Genomic DNA, 12,769 nt, shown 5'->3' on the forward strand with positions numbered 1-12,769 from the left:
CAGCAAGCAGAGGATCTTCTCCCTGAACCTTTTGCCACAATTTGAAAACAGCATGGCCACGTCCTTTATATACAGTTTACTGTGAATGAATTTGACTGCAAGTACCGTCAGCCTCTGCAGCCAATGGCTTGTAGTTCTCAATGAATTGTGAGAGCGCTGGTGAGTGTCCTCATAGTCCATTGATTCTTTCAGCCATTTAGTAACTGCCTACCTGTATCGGAGGTACGGGCAGAGAGTATACTGTCTGCAGAATCTACGCTTTGCAGATCGTGGGTGCAATGCTTTAAGGGCTGAAATGTAAACAAGTAAGAAGTGCACTTTTTTTTTTACCTGCAAAGAGATGTGCATTAATTATTATTTTTTATTTTATTTTTCTGCAAAGGGTGAACTTTTTTTTTAAAGTTGCATCATAATATTGAATGCACTTATCCATTTTGTTTAAATATTACACACTGCCTATATTTGAATTATTTGATTAAATAAAAAAAATCAGTTGTCTTTATTTATTATACATTTATTTGCTAGTCTCAGTCTTCGATGATACCTAAGGATTTTTTATAAATCTGTATGGTATTATATAAAATAATCTTAATATTAATAATTTTCTTTGTTAAAATGTCTTCTTTAGGTTAGAACAGTTATCTGCAAAATCAATGTTTCTAGGTTAATTTAAGTTTAGTCAAAATGTGGCATAAATGAATGGATAGATTGTCTATAGCAGCTACATAAAAAGTAGAACAGGTAGAAGTTTTAGTTTACTAATTTAAATTCCTTTTTAAACCTTAAAAAATATACATCATTTATAATGGTCAGAATCCAGGTTTTTTTCTTATAGATCATTTAATTTTCTAAGGAAAAAACCCTTTTGGTAGAACCTCTGATTTACTTCTGTATAAGAGGTGAACTTTCTTACTTGGATTGAAATAGTCTGTGTGCTTTATTATTACTCTATAGTGGTTTATATGTTAACTCCATTTGCTTTTATCCCGTCACACATTGTCAGGTTAGCCACTATTCTTAGCACTTGCCTTTGAAGTCTTGCGCTACAGCAGTACTCTCCAGGGTTTAGTAAATATGGCTGCCATTTGAGTGTTTAAAGCTGCCTGGTGTAAAGAGCTCTAAATGGAAATAAAATCCTCTGTGTTTTAAACAGAAAATAAAAATCAAACCCTGAATTTCAAGTGTGATTTATTTTTTTCACTATTGCAGACACTTGAGACAACTAAACTGGTGTGCTAAAAGTTTGCAACACCTTATATGAGATTTAAGAGGCCTAGTATGAGCTTGAAATGGAACACTGATACTTTCCTTACTAGTAAGCCACTGTTTCAGAACAACCATGTAAGTGATAGGTACACCAACAGCACATGCCTTTTCCAGTGACTCAACAAGTGGGGTAGGAAGTATAAGGACTGGAAACCTGTAATGGAAGTTATATTACTTTTCTGACAGAGTCCTTTCAAAGTGCCCTGAAAACAGTGGCCCAATTACCACAGTGCCCCTGAATTTGGGATTTGTCGCTGTACATATTATGCTTTGAAAGTGAACCTGTAGCTAGGCTATAGACTTCCAAGTATTAAATTATACTTAAAATGGTTGTAAACCCCTGAAATATAATATGAACAAAGCATATCCCTCTTTATTTTGTAGTTGTCTCAACCCAGAGAACACTAAGTGTCATTTCTCTTTGCTGCTTTGTTCCTCTGCTACCTGCATAGGTCACTTTTGACAGGTTTACCTGACACCAAGAAATAAGAGGTGACAGGGGCTGAGGAGCTCTAGCACACAGCCTGTGATTGACAGCCTCAGCTCAGTTCTTATGTTCAATGTGAAAGGGTCTGTGTACCTCCAATTTGCCCTCACTGAGCTCTGCAGAATGTAACTTCAGCTCCCCACCCCCTGCTTTCTGAAGCTCAGAAATGCTATGTAAATTCTGGACTTTGAACAGATGTACAGAAGAAATGGCTGCAGATAAACAAGTACAACTTTTGTAGGAGGATTTGCTTTATCTTTGTGTATCACCTGAGACTAGTCAGTTCACTGAGCATATGTAAGAGTTTTAAAACAAGCCCTCACCAACCTCTGCCAGTTTGAGACAAGTCCTTGCTGACCTCCGCACACACTGTGAAGAGCATACACATTATTGCGCACCTACCTATGAGAGTGCCCTCCCAGAATGCTGACAGATCCAGTCACCTCCCTGTTCCCCACCAACTTTGCCACTGCTTCGTCTAGGTCCTGTTCCTCTCCTCTTCATTCATTGGGCATCCACTGATTTAACTCTTACGCATGCGCACTGGACTTTGCTTCATTCTCAGCATCTAACACTACGCATACTGTGCACACAAAATAAAAAACTGCTAGAGGAAAGGTCATTTTTTCTTAAGAATAGACTCGCCTATCTCTTCAGCTAAAAAACACTCTACCTCTTAGCAATTTTTTTTTTAGGGAGCTTAGTTCTTTTTCTCTCAGCTCACTTTGCTCCCCCCCACCCAGACCATGAACTCAGTGTTTACATTAGAGATTAGAGGGCTGGATGTGTCACTGTTGGGTTTATTGAGGAGGCCATGTCTAGCCTAAATGTGTCAATTCGCCCTAATTTAGCTAATCCTTCTAAGCTCTTCTGTGAGGCCACTGTTCAGTCTATTTAAAACCAATCACATCTGATGAGATTCATTGTTTGGTGTTCTTTTGTCCATTGGAAATAATGTTTCACCTAGGCTTGGTGATCTGCTGTGCATTTGCTACTGACCTATTACTTTTGTTGGTTTACGTTCAAGCAGTACATTGGTATTCCTTTCTGGTAATTGTTCATGCAGGGCATTCAGCTTCTTCATAGATCTCTAGACCCCTAACTTCTTACTTAAAGCCCAACTCCAGTAAATAGAAAACTCCTCCCTTGCAGTGGGGCTACACTTGCACTGCAGGGTTTAAAGTAATAGTAAAGGCAAATATTTGTTAAATAAAATAAAAAGATGTCATTATCACCTGCTCTGTGCAATAGTATTGCACAAAGCGGTCCCTTACATTCTGCAGTCCCCGCCAGCACTACCCCCCCCCCCCTTTCCTGTGGGTTCCCTCTCAGTGTGGCGCGCCCACACACTCTGTTCCCTCCCCATAGGATTTAAATGATAGCAGCAGGAGCCTATAGCTCTCGCTGAACGCTAAAGCGATTGTAAAGGTAACATTAAAAAAAAAAATCTATACTTACCTGCTCTTTGCAATGGAATTGCACAGAGCATCTGCCAACCTTCTCTTTTTGGGTCCATCCCCCGGTGCTCCTGGCCCCTACTTTATGTCCATTGCCCCCATGTTAAGTGTACGTGGTCACTGCTGAGCCCCGCTGCTGCATCCACATAAAGCGGGACTTTGCCACACCCCTTTCTCCCTCATTACAGAATTTATTCTCTCTGGAGAAGAGACGATTGAGGGGGGATATGATATCAATGTACAAATATTGTACTGGAAACCCTAGCGTATGGAAAAACCTGTTCAGAGAAAGGAAATGCAATAAGACGCGTGGCCACTCACTAAAACTAGAGGAAAGGCGGTTTAACCTTAAAATACGCAGGGGGTTCTTCACTGTAAGAGCAGTAAGGATGTGGAATTCTCTTCCACAAGCAGTCGTATCAGCAGGGAGCATTGATAGTTTCAAAAAACTATTAGATGGGCACCTTAAAGACCACAACATACAGGGGTATACAATGTACGGTTAACAGCAAACACACACACATATCATCATAGGTTGAACTGGATGGACTGATGTCTTTTTTCAACCTCACTAACTATGTAACTATAATTACTGGCTTTGACTGACAGCACTGGGAGCCAATGCCTTCCAGTGCCCAGGTAAAGCCACTGAGACCAAGAAGGGAGGGGAGATAAGAGCGGCAGATGTGCACAGTGCTGGAGCAAATGAGGGTTCAGGTAAGTAAATGGGGGGGGGGTTGTGAGGGGGGATGCTGACGCCTAAACATTTTTTACCTTAATTGCAAGGACTGGATTAGAGTAAAAAATATTTAGGCTTTAGAACCACTTTAATGTAAAACATTTCTTTTTACTTTAGAAGCACTTTAAATGCTTGTTCAGCATTTTACTTATCTTATCCTCTGCTCCTCCAAAAGACTAAATTCCCCAACGCTCCGGAGGTGGACTGTCCCTCAGCATCCTCACATACAGTGCATGGCTTTGGACCCTGCATTGGTCTTGATGATGTCAGAGAACCTTAGACCACTGGAGCGTAGGGGAGAAAAGACTGTGGGAACAACCAGCAGGAGCAAAATATCTGGTTAGTAAAAAGTGTCTTTCAAATTCCCCTAGATCTAAACAAGCAGTTAAATTGTGCAATGGAAGCACAGCCCCGCTGTAAGGGAGGAGTTGTAGTTTTCCTGGAGTTCAGCTTTAAGGAGTACTTTTTATGGTTGTGATTATGCAGGAATGCAGGAAAACTGATGTATTTCATCTTTAAATATCATGTTGCAAACTTTGAAAAGGGATTTATTTGCCTCTTCTATAGCTTTCCTTTATATAAAAAATATGCAAACTTTAACACACAGAAGTTTCAAGACCGAGTGTAACAAGGCACTGGAGGAAACAGTGACTGTCAGTTTTAAGTAACCTCTGACCCTCCACCAAAAACATCATTATCATTGTGACCCTAAAAACTTGTTTTTATGCTTAAAGCTAATCTCCGGGATAAGCAAACATAGTGTAATTGTAAGAGACATGTGTATTCTTGTTTGAGTCTTGGTACTAAGCTATGTACTGCGCACTGATGATGTCACTGTTCATTTTACAAGGTAATATTAGGGTTTGCAAAGGCATTTGGTGCACACAATGTACAGTATATGTACAGTATATCCTTTGTGACTATTGAGGATTATGTTTATATAAAAATGTTGTGCCTGGAGTTCAGTTTTAACCACTTCTCGACCGTTAGGATTTACCCCCCTTAATGACCAGGCCATTTTTTGCGATACGGCACTGCGTTAATTTAACTGACAATTGAGCGGTCGTGCAACGCTGTACCTAAATAAAATTGATATTCTTTTTTCCCCACATATAGAGACTTTTTGCGCTATAAACAAAAAAATAGCGACAGTTCTGAAAAAAAAAAAAAAAACAATATTTTTTACTTTCTGCTATAAAACATTCCCAATAAAAAAAAATTAAAAATCAAACTTTCTCATCATTTTAGGCCTATTTGTATTCTGCTACATAATGTAGGTAATAAAGATCCTATTAAGTGTATATTGATTGGTTTAAGCAAAAGTTAGCGCGTCTACAAACTAGGGGAAAGATTTATGTCATTTTTATTTTTTTACTAGTAATGGCGGCGATCTGCGATTTTTAGCGGGACTGCGACATTGCGGCGGACAGATCAGACACATAACCCACATTTTTTACGCTTTTGGGGGGACAAGTGATATTACTACAGTAATCAGTGCTAAAAATATGCACTATTACTGTACTAATGGCACTGGCAGGGAAGGGGTTAACACCAGGGGCGATCAAAGGATTCAGTGTGTCCCTGGGGGGTGCTTTCTAACTGTGGAGGGAAAGGGCTTGCTGCATTAACACAGAGACCTATGTTCCTAAATAAGAGGAACACAGGATCCCTGTTTATATTACTGACAGAATATGGGGTCTGTCGTGTTAACAACGGCTGACCGCCGTTCTGTCTGCACGGGGAATGATCGCGGGTCCCGGCAGCAATCGCGGCCACCAGACCTGCTAATTGGCTCCCCCTGTGGCTAGCGGTCCCGCGAAGCAACATATAACTACATCGTTTCACGGGACAGAGCCGACCTGCCCCCGTAATACTACGGTGGCTGGTCAGCAAGCGGTTAAAATACTAGTTCACAGTAAACAATAGGTTTGCCTGTTTATTTATGAACCTCAACATACACTATATTGTCAAAAGTATCGAGACACCTGCCTTTACACGCACATGAAAAAAAGGTGTTCATTCGAAGGGATTGCATGAGGACTCGAGGGCATACAATGCGATTAGAGGAGAAGCGTTTTAACCTCAGGCAACGTGGGGGGCTACAAGATTGTGGAATTCTCTACCACAAGAGGTGGTTTCTGCGGGAAGTATGGTGGCTTTCAAAAGACTCTTAGACATACATCTCAAGGATCAGAACATTCAGGGCTATGTGAGATGATTACAGCCACACACACCTACACAGGTTGAACTGGATGGACTATTGTCTTTATTCAACCTCACCTACTATGTAACTATGTAACTATGAGCACGTGAACTTTCATGGCATCCCAGTCTTAGTCCATAGGATTCAATATTGAGTTGGCCCTCCCTTTGCAGCTATAACAGCTTCAACTCTTCTGGGAAGGCTGTCCACAAGATTTAGGAGAATTTCTATGGGAATGTTTAAACATTCTTCCAGAAGCGTATTTGTGAGGTCAGGCACTAGTGTTTGTGACAAGAAGGCCTGACTCGCAGTCTCCACTCTAATTCATGCCTAAGGTGTTCTATCAGTTGAGATCAGGACTCTGTGCAGGCCAGTCAAGTTCCTCCACCCCAAACTCGCTCATCCATGTCTTTATGGACCTTGCTTAGTGCACTGGTCCAAATCATTTAGTGGAGGGGGGATTATGGTGTGGAGTTGTTTTTCAGGGGTTGGGCTTGGCCACTTAGTTCCAGTGAAGGGAACTCTTAAGGCGTCAGCATAACTAGACATTTTGGAAAATTTCATGCTCCCAACTTTGTGGGAACAGTTTGGGGATGGCCACCTCCTGTTCCAACATGACTGCACACCAGTGCACAAAGCAAGGTTCCATAAAGACATGGATGAGCGAGTTTGGGGTGGAGGAACTTGACTGACCTGCACAGAGTCATGATCTAAACCCAATAGAACACCTTTGGGATGAATTAGAGTAGAGACTGCGAGCCAGGCCTTCTCATCCAACATGAGTACCTGCAGGGCAGCTGTTAGAAATCACGGGGCCCCGTACAGTCTATCTGATGGGGCCCCCAAAAGCCCGCCCCTTACCCCACCCATGACCCCGCCCACCTGCCTTAAAAAATGCAGCTTTGTCTTCCAGGGATAGTTATCTTCGAAACAAAGTCGGAAGCTGACGGTCAGGCCCCCCTGATAAGTAACTCTACAGGAGGCCCAATGGTACCCCCTTTATTGGCAGCCCTGGGTGGACCCAATCAGACCCTCAATTTACCTCTATGGAGCAGCGGATGTAAACCTACTTGTGTCTGTTTAAACTTGCCTACCTCTGATCTGGTCCGATAAAAAAACCCTAAGGGGGTCTGTCCTGCTCCATCTAGGTGGTCGGGTGTAAATAGACAATGGAGTCCATTTACACCCCACTGCCCATAGAGTAGAGTGGGCTCTGTCCATGTCTGCTCTGCATAAACTGAGTGGACATGGACCTGTCATCTGCCCACTCTGCTCTGATCAGTAGAGAGATCCTCCGCTGAACAAAGCGGAGTCCATCCAATGTGATAGGGGCCTAACGCAGGCCATAGATAATGCGATTTTATTTCCTGCAACCATAGTCAGGAGAAAACAATGATTCTGCCACCTGGTCCCCTTTAGGAGAACACAATGATTACTTGCTAGCTGCTAGCAATAATTGCATGTGAAATCTGACAGGCTGGTTGTATGCAAGTCTATCAAGTGGATCAACTTGGGTACAATCTGCCTGTCCATAGATGGTTTGAATCTCGGCTGGTTCCTGCTGAACCTGCTGGGATTCGAACCATATATGGCCGGCTGGACCATTTTGGTCTTTCATTAAGCATTGTTGTCATGGATAAATGGATCTCTCTTCTTTCTTTCTTTTGTTTGTATTTGTCTGAGCTGCGCCTCGGTGCACTGCCCTGTTTTGCAAGCTTTGTTTTACCACTTACTAAGTCCCGGTTCACATTATTGCGGCTGCGGAGATCGCATGTAATTTGGAGCGCACTGCTCCTTCATTACATGCGATCTCCTGTGCGGATGCGAGTTCAGCCATACACTTTGTATGGCTGAATTCGCACTGTATCCACACCAAACTCGCACAGGACCCTTTTTTTCAGCCGCATCAGGATTGGGTCACACAGTGGTTCACACTTGTGCGATCCGATTCTGTGCGTACTGTCAGAACGCACTGCGATATGCGATCAAACTGGGGGTGTCGTTAACATTTAATTGACACCCCCTGCGTATCGCATATGGCAGTGTGAACTGCCTCTTGTGCGGATGCGATGCGGGAACAGGCTGCATATTTGCAGCCTTCCCGCATCGCACAAGTGTGAACCGAGCCTGAGTGTTTGTTGTTGCTGCAATGTCTACAAAAGTTTAATAAACATACCCTTTAAAAAAAAAAAAAAAAATCTATGCATTTCACTGTTCTTTCTTCAATGATGATCTTCATTATCATCATGATAATCACACAGTACAGGCTCTGTGGCTCAAAGCACCTGTACTGTGTGAGTGTGACTGTCATCATGATGATAATGATGACCATATTTGGCTGCTCCCTGCTATATAAATATATATAATATATATATATTAAAATAGGCAATAAACCAGGGCATGGGGAAAGGTGTGTGCTGTGTCATGTCATGAGACTGTACCTTTCCTGTGTGACTTATGCCAGATCCCTCTGTGTCTGCACTGCTGGACAAGCTGCTGAGTGGAGATCACACAAGGACTCATCTGTGTGCCTGCCCTGCACGGATCGTTTCCAGTTCCAGGCTCCAACTAGCTGCCCCTAGCCTGCCAGCACTCTTCTGCCTGATTCCCTCAGCACTTACTGGCTAAAGAAGTCAGGCAGTGTGCAGGCCAGCAGCGGGGACTTACAGAGCCGGGACTTCCACATTACAAGAAAGTGTGTGCAAGTCCGTGGGGACGCCCGAAATGAAAAAAATAGTCCCCAGAGGCTGCAGCGATCTCCCTGCTCTAGAGGGGAACAGATGAGGCCCCCCCTCAGCCCAGCAGGGAATATGAATACCCAGGACTCTGGCAGGGAACAGTATATTATGTACACTAACTGACTGTACACAGTCACATTCTACATGAAGTCTGAAGCTGCCGGCCGGGCCCCCCTGATAAGTGACAGGGCCAGGGCCCCCTACAGAAGGACCGGTGGTCCCCCCCTATCAGCGGCCCTGAGTACCTGACCTCACAAATGCGCTTCTGGAAGAATGGTCAGACATTCCAATAGACACACTCCTAAACCTTGTGGACAGCCTTTCCAGAAGAGTTGAAGCTGTTATAGCTGCAAAAGGTGAGCCAACTCAATATTGAACTTTATGGACTAAGACTGGGATGGCATTAAAGTTCATGTGTGTAAAGGCTGGTGTCCCAATACTTTTGACATTATAGTGTATGTCGCCTTTCATTCTAATTTCTTTAACGACCTTATTTTTAGTTATGACTAAACTCATTTTTTTTTTCTTTTTTTAAAGAATGCTTCTGATCAGATTTCTTTCCGGGTTGCTGGCGGGCTGACGGTGGTGGAACAGATTCTGCAAACTGCGACACCTGTGTGTAACCCCAGCACATCTTCCCGCATCCCTTTCAAGTATGTATTCAATGCTTTCACTATGAGAAAACTTGGTTAGGCATAAAGCTATATTTATTAACATAATTATATATTCATTTTATAATTCATTTTTTTCCAACAAATAGAGCTTTCCTTTGGTGGTATTTAAACACCTGTGCCATTTCTATGTTTTGCACTGTAAACAAAAAAGAGCGAGCTTTTCTGGGGAAAAAAACAATATTTTTTACTTTCTGCTATATAACATTCCCAATAAAAAAAATGTAAAAATCTATTTTTTTCATCATTTTAGACCAATATGTATTCTGCTACATATTTTTGTTAAAAAAAAATCCCAATATGTGTATATTGGTTTGTGCAAAAGTTTTTTTTACGTCTACAAACTAGGGGAAAGATTTATGTCATTTTTATTTATTTTTTGCAAGTAATGGCAGCAATCAGCGATTTTTAGCGGGATTGCAGCGGACAGATCAGACACCTAACTGACATTTTTGACACTTTTGTGGGGGACCAGTCTAGTTTACACTATGAGTTTTTCCCATTCAACCCAGCGGAACTAATGATTCGACGTTAGCACAGCAATCTCCCACGCTGAGCTATTGTGTTCTTACGGGGGGGGGGGGGGGGATGGTCCTCCACCAAAACACTCTGGTAGCTGAGAGCGCTGATCGGGAGCTGATCTGCTCCTGGTTTTCCAGCGGGCCCATCCGACAGGCTTCGGTCGGACCAGCTGCCACACACACGGGCTGAATGTTGGTCATTTTTTATTGAATCGGCCGATGTCGTCTAACATTTGGACTATGTGTACCATGCTTTAGGTCTTTTGCCTTCAAGAATTCTGATTAGGAGTGGGTATTAACATTATAAATATAAACATAAAATCACAGCTAGTGAAACTAACCCATAACAATTAATATAACAAGATTGTCACTGATAATATATTATACATTAATCATAAAACATACATTAATAATATAATAATTTTCTGTTATTTACTTATTACATGTTGTAATCATTTAATAATAATTAATATTTTTTATTTACAAACAATCATATAAAATAGAAACATTAATTTAGAAATAATATAAATATTAAATAATAACATGCATATACGCATAAACAGTAAATTCATCTTCAGGTATCTCTTACAAAAAGTGCCAAATCAAAGTAAAAATCTGTCTATATTTCAAATAATCTTATAAGTTTTATATATATATATATATATATATATATATATATATATATATATATATATATATAAAAGTGAGTACACCCCTCACATGTTTGTAAATATTTTATTACAGTATATCTGTTCATGTGACAACACTGTAGAAATGACACTTTGCTCCAATGTAAAGTAGTGAGTGTACAGCTTGTATATCAGTGTAAATCTGCTGTCCCCTCACAATAACTCAACACACAGCCATTAATGTCTAAACCGCTGGCAACAAAAGTGAGTACACCCCTAAGTTAAAATGTCCAAATTGGGCCCAAAGTGTCAATATTCTGTGTGGCCACCATTATTTTCCAGCACTGCCTTAACCCTCTTGGGCATGGAGTTCACCAGAGCTTCACAGGTTGCCACTGGAGTCCTCTTCCACTCCTCCACCTTCCTTTTGAGGATGCCCCACAGATGCTCAATAGGGTTTTGGTCTGGAGACATGCTTGGCCAGTCCATCACCTTTACCCTCAGCTTCTTTAGCAAGGCAGTGGTCGTCTTGGAGGTGTGTTTGGGGTCGTTATCATGTTGGAATACTGCCCTGCGGCCCAGTCTCCGAAGGGAAAGGATCATGCCCTGTTTCAGTATGTCACAGTAAATGCTTTCATGGTTCCCTCAATGAGCCGTGGCTCCCCAGTGCCGGCAGCACTCATACAGCCCCAGACCATGACACTCCCACCACCATGCTTGACTGTAGGTAAGACAGACTTTTCTTTGTACTCCTCGCCTGGTTCCTACCACACACGCTTGACACCATCTGAACCAAAAAAGTTTATCTTGGTCTCATCAGACCATAGGACATGGTACCAGTAATCCATGTCCTTAGTCTGCTTCTCTTCAGCAAGGAGGCTTCCTTCAGGGATGACAGCCACGCAGACAAGTTTGATGCAGTGTGCGGCATATGGTACTGACAGGCTGACCCCCCAACACTTCAACCTCTGCAGCAATGCTGGCAGCACTCATACGTCTTTTTCCCAAAGACAACCTCTGGATATGACGCTGAGCATGTGCACTCAACTTCTTTGGTTGACCATGGCGAGGCCTGTTCTAAGTGGAACCTGTCCTGTTAATCCGCTGTATGGTTTCGGCCACTGTGCTGCAGCTCAGTTTCAGGGTCTTGGCAATCTTCTTATAGCCTAGGCCATCTTTGGTAGAGCAACAATTCTTTTTTTCAGATCCTCAGAGAGTTGTTTGCCATCAGTTGCCATGTTGAACTTCCAGTGACTAGTATGAGAGAGAGAGCAATAACACCATTCACACCTGAGACCTTGGAACACTAAGGAGTCACATGACACCGGGGAGGGAAAATGGCTAATTGAGTTCTATTTGGACATTTTCACTTAGGGGTGTACTCAATTTTGTTGCAAGGGGTTTAGACATGAATGTCTGTGTGTTGAGTTATTTTGAGGGGACAGCAAATTGACACTGTTATGCAAGCTGTACACTCACATGAAAAGATATAAAAGAATATTTACAAAAATGTGAGGGTTGTATACACTTTTGTGACATACTGTATACCAGCTAGGACTGCCGGTGGGCGTAGCCAAGTCTTTTTTCTGCCTAGTGTTCTACTCCTGTAGGGGGCGATATAACCCTATGGTTCTGAATGCGGAGCACTGTGTCCATCAATTAACTCAGAGAAATGGATTTTACAGTAAGTACAAAACTCACAATCGAAAATAGAAAACATATCAAATGTTTAAACAGAGAAAATGTACTATTAAAGAAAAAAAAAGTAATTTTGAAATTAATGACAGCAACACATCTCAAAAATGTTGGGACAGGGCAACAAAAAGCTGCCAAAATAGGTGGTACTATCAAGGAAGAACATTTTGCAACTAATTAGGTTAATTGGCAACAGGTCAGTAACATGATTGTGTACAAAAAGAGCATCCTGTCTCAGAAGTAAAGATGGGCAGAGGTTCACCAATCTGTGAGAGGGTGCATCGAAAAATTGTCGAACAATTTCAGAATTATGTTCCTCAATATAAAATTGCAAAGATGAGTTGATAATGAGTGCAGTACCAG

General features: G+C 41.9%; 1 protein-coding gene across 2 annotated transcripts in view; it reads left to right on the forward strand.

The window, feature by feature from the left end:
* SCAPER (S-phase cyclin A associated protein in the ER) overlaps nt 1-12,769 on the forward strand; it is a 422,169-nt gene that overhangs the window by 271,579 nt on the left and 137,821 nt on the right. For both annotated transcript variants that reach the window (XM_082252843.1, XM_082252842.1), the window contains exon 20: nt 9,428-9,543. In XM_082252843.1, coding sequence (XP_082108969.1) covers nt 9,428-9,543 — 116 coding nt within the window. The remainder of the gene's footprint in view (nt 1-9,427; nt 9,544-12,769) is intronic.

Source organism: Pelophylax lessonae, assembly GCF_965119305.1.
Source record: "Pelophylax lessonae genome assembly, chromosome: 4".
In the NCBI taxonomy this organism is placed as follows: domain Eukaryota; kingdom Metazoa; phylum Chordata; class Amphibia; order Anura; family Ranidae; genus Pelophylax; species Pelophylax lessonae.